This window comes from Stegodyphus dumicola, chromosome 7 (genome assembly GCF_044657685.1).
Source record: "Stegodyphus dumicola isolate Sdum_Otavi_A_Nest chromosome 7, ASM4465768v1".
Taxonomy (NCBI): domain Eukaryota; kingdom Metazoa; phylum Arthropoda; class Arachnida; order Araneae; family Eresidae; genus Stegodyphus; species Stegodyphus dumicola.
In genome coordinates, this window is record NC_140774.1 from 146,689,447 (window position 1) to 146,705,432 (window position 15,986).

The window sequence follows — 15,986 nt, forward strand, 5'->3', positions numbered from 1 at the left end:
ATCTTTCTGAGAAAGGGTTTTCATCACTAATTCAAAACAAAGTACTAAAATCAACTTGATATAAGCACCCATCTAACACTTAAGCATATCAGGATACATACAAACATAAAATAACTGTGCAAGAATTAATAAACTCATCCATCTCATTAATGAGTATCAACACTTTTAAATTTTAATAAACTGAATACAAATGAGTGATAGTTTCTTAGATTGCTACAGAAATGGGAGCCAGTACTGGATCAGTGAGAAAAGTCCTACATAAAATGCTGTAGATGTAAAAGCTCTACATCAGATGAGAGCCTTTGGATGTTGATTTGAGAAATAAAGAAACATCAGGTGAAATGTTGAGAACTGCTATCCATGACACAGGCTGGTAAAAATTTTATTCACAGCTTCATCAAGAAATACAAGACCCAGCTTCAAAATGAAAAAAGTATTATACAGAATCACAGTAGGTCTGCGTGACCTCACAAATTCAGAACCCAGAGATCCACAAAGAAGACTAGATCTCAGCTTACAGATCACAGACAACTCTCAATTAAGTGAAAGCAAATTAACTAGCTTACAGATTAATTCAGCCTAAAACAAGATTTATGTTTGTCTACTGTGAATTGATGAAAAAATTCATATTGCAAATAATCAGTGTCAAGAAATAAGCATCAAGCAGAAAATACAGACAGGAAAAGAAAATGATAGCAATTGATGTCATAACTTAGTTTCTTCATTTCTAAGTTTCTAATGATACTTACTCCTCTATACACAGTATTTTTTTTACAATGATTTAATTTATGAACTAAATAAACTTATTCTCCAGGTTAAACTAGTTGAAAATATGGGTTTAACTGTTAAAAGCACATGTTTGTTAATTATAATATGGCTTATTCTTTCCATCGCTTTTTTAAATGCCCTCTTAATCATAATTTTGAGCTAACCATGGACATTGTCCCTAGTAAATCAGGAGCTGACTGCATATATCACATAATACAGTACAAAGTCTCTAATCCGGACGTTCATTATCCGGACCTCAAAGCCACAAACTTATGCATGCACATTTAATGCACATGTCCACTACGCATGCGCATAAAGCCAGTAAAGCGTTTACCCGTGCGCGCTTCCGATAGTGAAGAAAGTAACAGAGAACCAGGGCTTAATTTCCAAGAATAGAAGTACCGTTGCCCTATGGAAGACCGTCAGCAAAGAGGAACAAGAGTAAATAAATAAATAAAATGACTATTATACTCATTAATAATTTTAAAATTAAATAGTTAATTATTATCAAATTAATTAATAGCTATTTAATTAATGTTTATAAATTGTTATTTAATCAATAATTACTATATAATTAATTATAATTTAATTAATAATTATTAGATAATTATTATTTATTGAAATAATTAAAAATTGAAATAATTAAATAATTTAAATTAAATAAAATGTAAAGAGATAAATTGAAATTTAATAGGCGATTTTTAATATAATTTTACTGTTTAAAATAAAATTTCTACTCAAATTGTGATTGTTACAGAAAAGTGCTGCAGCCTTCTTATTCAGGGCTCCGGTGCGCTCTGGATAGAATTATGATTTATTACAAATACTAAGAAGCACCGAAGCCGAAATCCGGTGAGCTCCGGCCCAATTTAAGCTCTGATCGTAGGGGGGGGGGAGTTCTTTTATCATCATAAAAATTAAATATACTTAAAGTATAGCTGATGAAAATTCCATGGCGAAACAAAATGAGGGTATGAGTGGGTGGAAACAAAAAATGAGGGGAATCTTAGTGAGAGAGAACGTTCTCTTTGACCGCGGGTCTCTGCTAATATAATTATAGCCATCAAGCAGATGTGTGTCAGGGGTAAAATGAAACCTGAATCTGACTCCTAAGGATGAATGTAAAGTTGCTGGTTACGCTTCCCCCCCCATCAGTGGATACTGTGGGAAGACGATGTGTAAGACCTTGCTTGAGCAGTTTATCTCCGTATTTCACTCTTATTGTACTCGCTGTTACTTAAGAACATAAATTTTCCTTCTTGCGAGGATAACTAACTGTAAGAATCGATAACAATACACTAGATATGATGGCATGGCGAGAAATTTACGCGTTCTTGAACAAATTTTCCCAAATTTATTGCCCTTCTTAAAGGGAAAGGTTTCCACATATGAGTGAGGGGACTTTATTTGAACATCTCATGCTCTCATGAGTTCGTATTTCTAGGGAAATAGAGTATTGCAAAGTCTGCTTATTGCTAAACTAAAACGTTAGGAATTAATTCTAAATTCCCCCCCTTTAAATTGTGGTTCATTTTTATAAAAAGAAATACCGGAGCTCATTTTCTTTAGAGCTCCGGTGCGCTCCGGCTAAAATTGTAATTTATCTTAAAAATTGAGAACTACAGGAGCCGGGCTCCGGCGTAATTTAAGCATTGCAGAGAATGTTATTGAAAACAAAAAAATTTCGATTGACAAGTTAGTCGGTATTCTTGACACAACAATTACAGGATTTGAACAGTGGAACTTGAACAAGAAATTATGTCTGTTTATAGAATTAAAGAGAAAGTATTAGCACAAAAAACAACTTACATTGACAGAAATGTTTACTAAAGTAAACAAATAAATATGAAGCTTTTTTTTTTTTTTTTTTTTTTTAAATTTGATACCCTTTAAGATTATAATTGCTCTTTATTTCATAAATTACGGTTTCATATTTTTAATAGTATAATTTCTGCATGCCATCTTACCAGATTTAAATTGATGATCTATAATCCGGGACAACCCCTAATCCGGAATCATCCAAGTCCCGACGAGTCCGGATTACGGACTTTGTACTGTACAATAATATAACCCGTTGACTGAAGTGAAACAAGTCATAAAGGTAAAATGCCATGGAAAACTCAGCAGAAAAAACTGCTTTTGCACAGCAATATTCCAGTACACAAGACTCAGTGCTAAGCGCTAAACATAAATAACATGAAATATAACTAAATAGTAGCAAGCAACCCTAATGAAAAGCTCTGGGAAAGAAATGAATTTGTAACAGTAGAAAACTGTTCAAGTTGGGCCTTCCTATGGACACAGCAATTTTCACAAAAAGGAAAAAAAAAAAAAAAAAAAAAAAAAAAAAAATCAGATTCAAAATAAATATTCAAAAAAAAAAAAAAAAAAAAAAAAAAATTCAAAATAGGATCACAAGAGTGATATCCATGTATCTCGCATTTTTCAATATTTTAAAAATTTTGGTATACAATTTATGATGCATGAATTCGGCAGAATGCATAGCTTTAGTGTTGCACACATTAACACTGTCCAGTTATTCACTTGTGATATAAACAGACTTCATACATTTGGAACTTTGGCGAATTGCGATCAGGGCTGTGGAGACGGTAGGGAAAATGACTGATTCTGACTCCTGGAATTTTAAAGACTCCGACTCAACTCCCTCATTTATACAAGGGGTGATCAAGAAAAGGTACGAAATGACACGGTGGGAACAAATGTAGACTTTATTCAAAATATACACCATAGGCCTGAGCACAACGATCCCATTGATGAACAAGCCACAGGATTCCTTGTTCCCAGAATTCCTGTGGCCGTGACGAGACCCAGTCCTTCACAGTGTCCTTGAGTACGTCGCCCGAGCTGAAGCGCTTCCCTTTAAGGTGTTTCTTTAGTAGACCAAACACATGGAAATTGCAGGGCGACATGTCCGGACTTTAGGGCGGATAGTCCAACGTCTCCCACTTGAACTTAGCCAGTTCCATGTGTGCGATTCTGGAGATGTGTGGATGAGCCTTATCGGGGAGCAGAACCGCACTCTCCGTGAGCAGTTCCGGTCTTTTGTTCTTGATGGACCTGCGTAGGTGTCGGAGTGTCTCACAGTACACATCGGAGTTAATGGTTTTTCTGTACTCGAGGAATTCCACAAGTAGCGGACCTTGAACGTTGAAAAAGACGGTGAGCAACACCTTGCCTGCTGATGCCATGGCTTTGAACTTTTTAGGGGGAGGTGACGACGCATGCTTCCACTGCATGCTATCCCGTTTTGCTTCTGGCTCGTATTGATGGCACCAGGTCTCATCCCCTGTGACGATCCGCTCCATGAAAGCGGGGTCTTCCTGATACTGAAACAGATGTTGCAGTCCTAACCCCATACGCAGTTCCTTTTGCTGGTCGGTGAGCTGCTTCGGAACTCAAGCGGCACACACCTTCCAATATCGCAACCTGTTGTGAACAATTGTCCACACGGTTCCATAGCTGACATCCAACTTCACCGCCAACATTCTCAATGTGACACGCCAATGACTTCTCATTAGGTGGTCCACCTTGTCGATGAGATCGCTCGGGATGACAGTGTATGCCTGGCCTGGTCTCGGGTCATCACCCGCACTCTCACGGCTTGCATGAAAATGGGCGCTACATTTTCTGACAGACTTGTCAGAGACACATTTCTCCTTGTAAACTGTCACCATCCGGCGATGAATAGCTGCTGGTTTCTCACCTTCTGCTGTCAGAAATTGGATAACACCTCGCTGCTCCTCGGTCGTCGAATTTTGCAACGTGAATACTATCCTGTCCTCATACGGACTTCGCATCATTTGGACGCCCTTTTGATAAGACTCTCTGCTCTCTCCTGCGCATGCTTTGATCCCAGTCAGAGACTCCAGTCGCATCCCGAGATGTCTCGCTACGTTCTCCCATGGAGGAATATGCAAATATTTAACTGTTACGTTTTTACGTCGTTCTGTACCTTTTCATTTGATCACCCCTTGTATATATATACTAAAGAAATATTGATTATATTATCTCCTAATATTAATTTTAGTAGAAGTATCTAAAAAGAGTGAACCCATAGTTAGTAAGTTTAATTCCGAAAATTGTTTTAAGTAACTTGAATGTTAATTGTTAAAAATGTTTTACGGGGACTTGAATTAAATCATGAATAACAAAATTTCAGTTGGAAAAAGAAATTAAATTAAACGCAAGTAATCACTGCCATTGTCGGAAATTAGTTGACTTTTCAAGGGGAACAAACCAACTAACGTTCAATGAACAATAATTAATAAATAAATACGAAGGCATTTTGTCCTTTACTCAAGTTAATAAGGTGATGCCAAACTGGCTAATTAAGTTAGGTCAAATATTTCCGTGAAGTGAAGGGATCCGGAACCAGTGCGGAGCACCAAAGAACTCATTCTGATTAAGCATTTTCACTAATACAATTTTGAATGAAGAGCAATTTATGCAGTAAAATTGATAAATTACTTGAGTAATTGTCTACTGCATAAATTGCTCTTCACTCAAAATTGTATTAGTGAAAATGCTTAATCAGAATGAGTTCCTTGGTGTTCTGCACTGGTTCCAGATCCCTTCACTTCACGGAAATACTTGGCCTAACTTAATTAGCCAGTTTGGCATCACCTTATTAACTTGAGTAAAGGACGAAACACTTTCGTATTTATTTATTAATTATTGTTCATTGAACGGGAGTTGGTTTGTTCCCCTTGAAAAGTCAACTAATTTCCGATCAATGGCAATGATTACTTGCTTTTAATTTACCGTATATACCCGCGTATAAGTCGAGATATTTTGGGCAAAAGAAAGACTTCAAAGTGGGGGGTCGACTTATACGCGGGGCCATAAAAAATTAAAAGAATCGGAAATTCAAAAATTGCTTTGTATAATGCAGTTGTTTTCTTCCCGCACTCGAACTGGACGACTTATCAAATAAGTCACTTACTTGAAGTAATTTCATGACTTAACCCTTTGCGGCATGGTGGGTCAATATATGTCCCACCTAATTAATATTTATTTTCTCAGTTAGCAATTTCCGTTAGAAATTTTCTAATCTTTTAAAAATAATCTATTTTAGTTATTATTTTTCTCAGTAGATGTCATTACTATACCAGGGCTTAAATTTATAAGCAAAAAATATTCAAAATAGGATCACAAGAGTGATATCCATGTATCTCGCATTTTTCAATATTTTAAAAATTTTGGTATACAATTTATGATATGTATGATTCTTTTTAATATTCAAAGGTATTTTATTTTCAAAAATCTTAATTGGATTCAATATTTTATAACATTAATTTTGCAGTTGAAATAAGTGGGTTAAAATTTGTCCCACCACACACTTGAATTTCCTCTCAATAGATGGCAGCACTCACAATTATTTTTCTTTTCTTTTTTGCATCAATTTTTTTCGTGATTGCGCGCGCTTTTACATCCGTTGTATGCTCTGATGTGCAAAAATGTCTAGAAAAAAATTAACAACTCAGGAAGCTTTGGATCTTTTTGCTGAATTGCCATCCGATTGCAACTCAAATGCTTCAGGTGTCTGTTCTGATTCAGATGAAATTGAAATCCAGGAGAGAATAACTGAGGTTGAAGTTATTGCTGAAGAAGAAAGGCAAGTAGTTATAATTTGTTTCGCTTTTTAAAGACACAGAACCATCTATGCATGTGGCTGCCATCTATGCATGTGGCACTGTAAATATGAATCGGAAATATCTACCCACAAATTTATGTCAAGAGAATATATAGACTTTTCAGTTAGCGATGATTCAATTTATTGCATAAAATGGAAGGATAAAAGATCCGTTTCTATCCTGTCTTGCTTGGAAAAGGCAACTGAAATGAAAGAAATTAATAGAAAAGAACGAGATGGAAAGACAAAAAAAGTACTGTGCCCAAACAGCATTATTTCATACAATAAGAACATGGGATATGTCGACTGATTGAACAACTGAAAGAAATGGTGGCACATTTTTTTTTTTACTTTTTAGATGTGAATATAGTAAACGCATTTATTCTATTTAAGTTTGTTCGCGAACCCGATCATGATGTAAACACAATGAAAGATTTTCTTCTCTCAGTTACAGAAGGTCTAATGGCACTTGCAGGCAAGAAAGAGCTGAAGAGAAAACTGAAATTCCCAGTTCAAATAAAAACTAAAAACCCGTTCGTACAACCAGAAAAGAGACTAAAAAATGTAAGTCACACGCCAAACAGAACGAGCAGGAGAAGATGTGCATATTGCAGCACATCGAAAGAAGAACGACGAACATTTTGGATGTGTGAAACATGTGAAGTGTCTCTATGCTTACAAAAGAATGAAACAACATGTTTTTCAAAGTTTCATGAAAAATGACTTTTTTTTCAATTTTAATCTAGATATGATTATAATTATAATTTTAATCTATATATGAATCTATAATGTTTTTGAATCAAGTACCAATTTTAATATTTTATTTAGTATCATATGTACGTGTATCAAATTTTAATCTTAAAATAATATTCAAGAAAATATTTTCTTTTGTTCCTAAAATTTAAAAATATTAAATATATATATGCAAAATGTGCATATGCAAAATTTTACAAGTCATGCATATATGCAATAAGTACAAAATGCATTTTAGTGTGTTTATTATGAATATTTTAGAATGCACGCTTTATTTTGTTTATTCATTCCACATATGTTTTTTTTTTCCTGCTATACACCAATATGCCATAAGACATGTGCTAGTTGCATGGTGGGACAAACGGTATTCCACCTTCTCCCGTAAAAACTAAAAGCGCAGAATTTTTTTCAAGCCTTAAAGGCATTTAAGTAAGTCCATCTCACTTATTCTAAGGCATTTTTTTAAAGATTAAAATATATTTTAAATATGCGTGTCGCAAAGGGTTAAATTATGTTACGAACTACAGTGGTGGCCAAAATTGTGGACACTTTTGGAAATTTTTATGTTTTTGCCCCTGAAAAATGCGAATGCCTGAGAAATACCCTCTGAATGATTATAAAATCATTAAAAAAATGTTGTATTAGCAACGAACTAGACGGCACGGATGATGATGCTGTTTTTGAAAGTGAAAATGACGACGAAGACTGTAGTAGTGATTGTAACAATACAGAGTTCGAAACTGAAAATATGTATGATGACAAGCCAATGACGACAGAAGAGTTCTATGAAATGTTTGGCGAATCTGACCATGAATCAGACGTTGAAGGATTTTGATTTTGTTTATTTACCAAGGTATTTTTTATCGTATATTTACTTTTTTTCTCAGATGATTTTGAATAAATGTAGTACTTAAAAAATTTTTTCGAAGTTTCTCGATCAATTTCAGAAATGGGGGGGGGGGGTCGACTTATACGCGGGTTTCTTATTTTCTACGAATTTTTTATGTCGAAGGGGGGGGGTGACTTATACGCGAGTATATACGGTAATTTCTTTTTCAATTGAAATTTTGTTATTCATGATTCAAATCCCCGTAAAACATTTTAAACAATTTATGTTCAAGTTACTTTAAAACAATTTTCGAAATTAAACTTACTACCTATGGGTTCACTCTTTTTAGATACTTCTACTAAAATTAATATTAGGAGATAATATAATCAATATTTCTTTAGTAAATAAATTATTATTAACTTACTTTGCAGCTATTGCGCAAGTATTAGAAAAATTTGATTTCGAACTAAGTGGATTTAAAATTATATACATATGTAAACATATACACATGGGTTACAGCTTATTTTTTTAATATAAAAGTAATAGATGCTACAGGAAAAAAAAAACTGATGGCATAGCAATTTATTTATATTAATTAGCATTTATTATGAAATGGAAAAACTGGCATTAGTTATTTCTAAGAAAAAGTATAGCTTCGGCAAGACCTTCTTTGTTGGAGGGCCATAGATCCAATCTGATAAACTTCAGAGCTGAGAAGAGTCTTTCCACACTGACTTGAGTAGGAGGAAGAGCTGTTACTGTTAGGGCTACTTCTTTTAACTTTTCAGGCTAGCTTTTTATAAGCTCTAAAAGAGGTGTCTTGCAAGTGCAATCATATTTCTCTATTTCTTCAAAGGCCATGTAGATATCTTGTTTATATTTTTTCATTTTTATATCTAAAGGCTCCTCGTTCTTTATTTTCATTCGCTTTGCCTTAGCCTTTTCAATATTATCCAAAAATATTTCTCAAAATCCAATTCATCTTTGGAAAAGGATGATAGAGAATGCAATGTCTGCAGTTTGACTGTCCTGATTCGAATTCTCCAATTGTTCTCAGAAGAATTTCATTCTTAATGAAAGTTTATAGATGGCTTTCTTTGCCATTTTAATTTGTTCCTCATCCAAGAAAATTCGGTGTTTTGGATCAACATATATTGAACTCAGCAAGATCTCATTGTCTAGCAAACTAGTTTCTCTTTTCTTCATTGAATAAATGATTCCTTTTGCAATAAACCCCCATTTCTGAAAGAACAAACATCAGATTCTTACATTCTCACCTCCTGTCAATTCTTCAGATTGCAGCTTTTTTGTGGCTATATACGGTGTAGAAAGAAGAGTTTCCAATTCCACAAGATCATTCCACAGTCTTTCTCCTAGTGAAACATTAGGGTTATCTACACCTTCTAAAAAAGTTCTTAATTCTAACAACCTCTTTATCATCAAATCTGGACTTCCTTATCGAGTTGCTTGATCAATAATTGCTCCTTTTTCTGCTCGCTTCCTAAGAATGGCATCAATTTTGGGAGTTCTTGCTGCTATTGCTGCTTATCTAAATTTACCAGTGAGATCTGTAACTAAATGAATCAGTTTAATCACTAATGGCAAATATCACATCCATCCTCCTCCCTTATATTTATTTATTAATACATCAATAAAATAGAAAATAACTATTTATTAATGTATATAGTTCATAAATAAAAGTAATAACTCAGCCTGTCATTAATTTTTTTCAATTCATTTTAATATCATTTAAATTCAAACTGTCCAACAAAAATTGGAGCCGGAGTCGACCTGTTTTTGTGACTCCGACTCCGACTGCTTTTACCCCAAAATCTGCCTGACTCCAACTCCACAGCCCTGCTTGCAATCCATTAATAGAAAAGTGAAGTACAAATTTCTATTGTTAAAAATGTTCTTACTTTATTGACTAGATATGGCCCAAATATATTTTTTGTTTCAAGAGCTGAAGTATGATTTGCATGGTTCAAGATAGAAAAATTGAAAATTTGAAAGCTGTAACAAAAATAAGTTTTTATTGTTGGAATCTGATGCTTAAGAAAGTGTTAAATATGTTGAAATCATTAATTAGGGAATGTTAATATTAGACATTCATTTTGCTTACATGTGTTAGGCTTACAGCCTACTGATCGTACATGTTCTGCTTTGTGCATTTCATAGCCTTCCCCTAAATAGCTTTCTTTTTCAAATTTAATGGAACAACATCATACATGAGATAATTTAATCATACATGAGATAATAATAAGAATTTAATCATTGTTAATCACTTAGAAAGAAAAATATCTTCTAAATAAAGAGGGCCAATTAACGAGGCATAGAATTTATTCTTACCACAAAAAGAATTCATTTGGGCTTAAGTTTTCTTTCCCCCAAAAACTCTCCCTCTCTGTAGACTATATGAGTTAAACATTAACAGCTAATCTGAGAAAAGCAAATATTTGCCATTAGAAATCTGAACAAAATTTTAATTACATTTAATGCTTTTTATAAGGTAGTATACTAGTGCTTGTATCTTAATTAATTCTAATGAGTAACTGCAAATCTATTAAGAGCTACTGCTTTCAATGATTTTAGTCTTTATGCATTTTTAAAAATACGTACATTTTCAAAAGAAAAGCCCTTTTTTAGTTTACTTGTAACAAATTAAAAATATAATTTAAACAGCTGGATCATAGCAAGGTAGTCATAAAACATATTAAAACAAAACAACTACTCGAAGTTGGATAGTAACCTATTAAGCAACAGTATAATTAAAAATTAATTAGCAAGATCAAATAACAGAGAAATAATACTGAGAATTTACATATTTATAACAAAAAATAAGTAGCATAATAAAACATGCAGAAATGCTTACATGAATTAAGAGAAATGAAAACATTTACCAGAACTGTTTATGTACATATGTATAGGTTCTGTACTACTTTTAGATTGAAGATAAAAAAGTTGCGCTACAACCACACTAGCCATATCATCTGTGATCTAAAGGAGAAAAAAGAGTAACTTTTATAAAATATCAAATGCTCTATAACCATACTGTGAAACAGATGGCATAAAATTACTCGCAATTCCACACAGCATTCTAAGAATTTACAATATATAAATATTAATAAGATAATGAAAAAAGCTTTATAATAAAAAACATACATAAATTTTGATGTACGTGATTGATAACAGATTATAGCAAAACTAATGTGTTTTGCTATAATCTGTTATCATTGTAAAGAAAGCCTTTGCCTTGGCTTTCTTTACAATGGCAAAGCATTGTAAAGAAAGCCAAGGCAAAGTATAAGAGGATGGATTGAATTGGATTATTTAATTATGTAAAAATACATGATTATCTACTTCAGCTTTATCTCTAGTTTGACCAAATTATAAAGAGTTATAAATAATTTCAAGGCCTCTTAAACCTGAAGCCCAGGCATTAAAACCTGAGCCTGAAAACTTATTATAGTACAAAGTCCGATATCCGGACCCATCGGGAACTTTGGCGATTCCATATTTGGGATTTGCCTGGATATTAGATCCTCACTTTAAAGTTACTCTTTGGGATTCCATTACTAATATAAAAAAATTGCTTATGTATTGCTGCATGAAACATTACTCAAGCTGTCGTGTTGATAAACATGGCATGATAAAAGCAAAATATAATAAATAATGATTCACAACATTCGTGGGTGTCAGCGATATAAAATATTAGTAGATGTAAAATCAGTCATGTTTCTATGTGGAATGTTTTGGTTGGAGATGTATGCAAAGCAGATGTGCAGCTTCGGAGCCAAATTATTTATCACACAAATTTATCCTAAAATGATGGTTTCTTCAATAATGAGTTATTTTATTTAGTGATGGAGTAAAACTAAGAATCAGTACTCCCAACACGTTTTATTATGGATTAAAAAAAATCAAATGCGTGCACATAAGGGATACCCCCCCCCAAAAAATCTGATGTGTACACCACGACTTCCTTGTACGGAATTATACGCATTTTTTATTGCATTTCGTTTAAGCTTATTGGATTGAATTAAATCTACTTCACCGACAGCGCATAAACCACAATAAAATAAATGCATTCTTTAAAATTCACTGTATTTGTTTACCATAGCAACACTTTGGCACTAGGTTCTCTTAACAGTATTATATTTCGTTCATATTATAACTCAGAATGCACAAAATTTATATCATTTAAAGAATTATCTAATCGTTGCCACATGTTCTATTCAAATACTATAATAAAGCTAGAACGACGTATAAAAGAAATTAAGCAAACAAAAAAAAAAAAAAAAAAAAAAAGAAAAAGTTTTTCACAGACGATTTAGTATTTCTCATTCAATTAATTCAGTTCTCACTTCCCGACAAGACAAAAATACATAAAAACTCAAAATATCTGTATTAAAAATTACGAAGTAAATCTTAAACACTTATTTCCTCGAAAAAATTCTAGAAAGGAATAAGCATGGTTTAATTCACAATAATAAATTAAGGCGTTAGCTTTGTTGTTGCGAAGCTACGCTTCTCTAGATTGGCAACAAATCCACTACTCTGCCGTTTCAAATGTAAACAAGCAATGGCCACCATCAGAAAAATTATTAGGCTTAGTGGCACTTAAACAACTTTAAAATTGTTGATAATTCTACAGATTTACTAAAAGCATAAAAACCTCAACCGGAAGATAAGAAAAACATAATTCAATCATTTTTAAAGCAAAAAATGTACAATTTACAAACATATAAGGGTAAAGAAGATCACTGAGCCAGGTAACAGTGTGGATATATATATAAATATATTGTATAATTTTAAATTCCCTTAGTACGAAATTGAGTTATTCTTATATACGTTTGGCACGGCCGATTGCAACCAAAATACGAGCAGCACATCTACATGTTATAGTAGTCCTACATACAAAATTCCAATGCTCTGAGGCTACTTGTTTTTGAGTTATGCGAGATACGTACGTTCGTACAGAAGCCATGAAAAATTCTCTTTAGAATTAATTTTAAAGCAGTTTTATAATTTTTTTTTGGAGGAAAAGTGTCTTTTATTCTGTCCTTACGTACAGATTTCATGCAAATACATCGTTAAATTTCATTCGAAAGCGGTCAAAATGGATATTTTCGTTGAAATATCCTGCCTGAAACTTTTCGCGATTACAATACTTCCTTTTTACTTCATACAAGGAAGTAAAAATGTTGGTGGCTTTGAGGTCCAGATTTTAGAGCATTCCGGATATTGGATATGAAATGTGTGTGTGTATGTGTGCATGTGATTATGGCAAAGCCTCGAGGGCTATCTGCCTATAGGGAGGGATGCCTTCATGGAGGACTTTCTGAGGGAAACTGGCTCGTATACAAGTTACTCATGGGGGAAATCACGAAAACGCCCATTGCATATGAAATGAAACCTTTCATTATCTCTGCCTCTGTTAGTTCATAAGTTTTTAAACAGGCCTGATTCATTTTGTGATATATATGTGGCAGTTCTACCATTCCCAGTCAAAGGACATCAAAATACATTTATCAGGCAAGCCTATTTTAAAATGGAAATTGGTGATCAAGATAAATCATGAGCCCTTCAGAAAGTCTGCAAGCATGGTGTCAAAAGTTTATGGATGCGGTGAAGGGAATACGTTCTATATTTCCATTTTGTATAACTATGATTTGGTGAGAGCCTAAAGATCACTCGACTGATTGTTACTTTTGTATAGAGAAAACATCAGAATGTAACAAGAAAAAAAAATGAAAAATAGAGTATCCTAGTTTACCATCAGATTTATACACCCAGTGCCCCACTCAGCTGAACTTCCCAAAGAATTACCATTTGGAAATACAGGACTACAATTCTGGTGAATATCGAATTGACCCCAATGATGAAGGTTTCAAAACTGAAGATGATTCCATTTGTAAGAAATTTGACCAGCATGAGTTGAATGCTTGGCATGAAATTTGAGACTATTCAAAAAAGCTTCAGAGTTATTAGCATCAGGACTGCACGAGAAAAACTTGTTTAAAGAATAAACTGAAAAAGGAGCTAAGATATCCCATGGTCTAAAAGAAATGTCAACCTATAATGCAACTCAATAACAAATCTTCGTTGATAGCTCAAAGTGGAGCTTGAAGTGTGTCCCCCTCCAAAATGGAAATTTATTTGGTACAGTCCCAATAGGCCATTCAGTCAGTTTGTGTGAAGAATATGAAGACATAAAGAGAGTCATTGATTTGTTGCAATATCACATGCACCAATGGATTATCTGTGTTGACCTTAAAGTGATCTGATTTCTCCATGGATCCCTGTTTGTGGATATATCAAGTATCCCTGTTTTTTTGTGTATGTGGGACAGCAGACCTCTGAAAAGCACTGGGTGCAGTTGAATTGGCCACCAAAAAGATCTGAAACCTGGGGATTCAAACATTCTATATCAACCCCTTGTCAACAGAAATATTATATTTCCTTCTCTGCATATAAAACTGAGTCTCGTCAAGCAATTTGTTAAAGCTTTGCCAATTGAAGGAAACTGTTTCAAGTATCTTATTTCAGCATTTCCTGTTATTTGAAAAGATAAAGGCCGCTGTGCTTGATGGTCCACAGATTCGGCAGCTCCTTAAAGAGGAGCATTTCATTGGAACAATGACAGAACTTCTAAAGAATGCTCGGTTGGCATTCAAAAACAAAAACTTTATCAAAGACTAAGGTTATTCTTGGATTCAGAGGCCAAAAGTTAGTCAAAAACGAGTGACAGATCCAAAAAAAAATTGCTGTTTCCCAGTGATATCGATCAGAAGAGATTTAAATCAATTGTTCCCTTTAGTGATTTTCCAGCAAAATATTGTATTCTTGCAGAAATTATACGACAGTTTCTTCCATTTGAGACAAATGAATTTAAGACAAAAGCTGTCACAATTTGTGAATAAAAAATGTTGGAACTTGGTATATAACAAAAAGAAGGTATATGAAAACGGCAGCATTGCTTATAAAAAAAAAAAAAAAAAAAAAAAACAGAACTGTACACACACGTTGGTTTATGCCACATTCTGATAATATTTGGTGACTTCTATTTAGGTAGTTGCACTAATACATTATCTAAATATGTGTTTTTTCATCAGATGAAGCTCATAAAATTTTTCTGATGCTCTGAGAGAAAATCAAATTCACAGCAGCATAATAAGCATTAATAAATTGCATAATTATTGAAAATAGTGAAAAGTATTTATTCATTCCTTATCTTTTAAATAATAAAATATTTAATTACAGTATATCAATCACATAAAGTAATATAACTCAAATTAATCACAGCATTTGAATAATAAAGCATGAACTATTAACAGGGGTGACTGCAATCCTATTTCAAAAATCCTAAAAACAAGCAAGGAGGAAAAATCTGATAAAATGTCAAATTCAGAATTTTTTGTGAAACACATACAGATATATGCATACAAACATATTTTTGGACAATTTCATTATAAAAGTTACAAGTATAATTTATCTAAATTTACTAAAAATTAATTTGGGCTACTCTTTGGAATATGGTAACAGGTAGTTTGGCGACATTTTGGAGGCGATAAAGGTTACTACCTAGGACTTTGGGAATAATGTGAGAAGTACTCAGTTCCGATTACGCATTATTTTGTGTGAGGGAAATGAGAGATCATGAGATATGTCATGTGACATAAATGGACGAATCACTGTTCTTTAATCGGAAAAGGGAGTAAATTTGTAAAAATATCTGCTGTACTTTATAGTATCAGTTTCATTCTATGTTCTGTGAAACAGTGTTGTTTAATATTGGGATCCCATGGCCCTATATAAAGTAAATCCGAAATTTTTATTGTGTTTAAGTGTAATTGAAAAGAATTGCTTAATGCGGATAAGTATGAATGTCCAACATGTGGGAATGAAATGAGATTGTGTGAAAGGAAGGATATTACAGATAAGTTTGAATTATTTGAGGATATTATTTTTATGCATTGTTCT

At 33.3% G+C, this 15,986-nt stretch overlaps 1 protein-coding gene across 3 annotated transcripts in view; it reads right to left on the reverse strand.

Annotated features, from left to right (window-relative positions):
• LOC118179306 (ATP-dependent Clp protease proteolytic subunit, mitochondrial-like) overlaps window positions 1–15,986 on the reverse strand; it is a 61,666-nt gene that overhangs the window by 29,930 nt on the left and 15,750 nt on the right. For all 3 annotated transcript variants that reach the window (XM_035348491.2, XM_035348490.2, XM_035348492.2), the window contains one exon: window positions 10,904–11,000. In XM_035348491.2, the coding sequence (XP_035204382.1) occupies window positions 10,904–11,000 (97 nt within the window). The remainder of the gene's footprint in view (window positions 1–10,903; window positions 11,001–15,986) is intronic.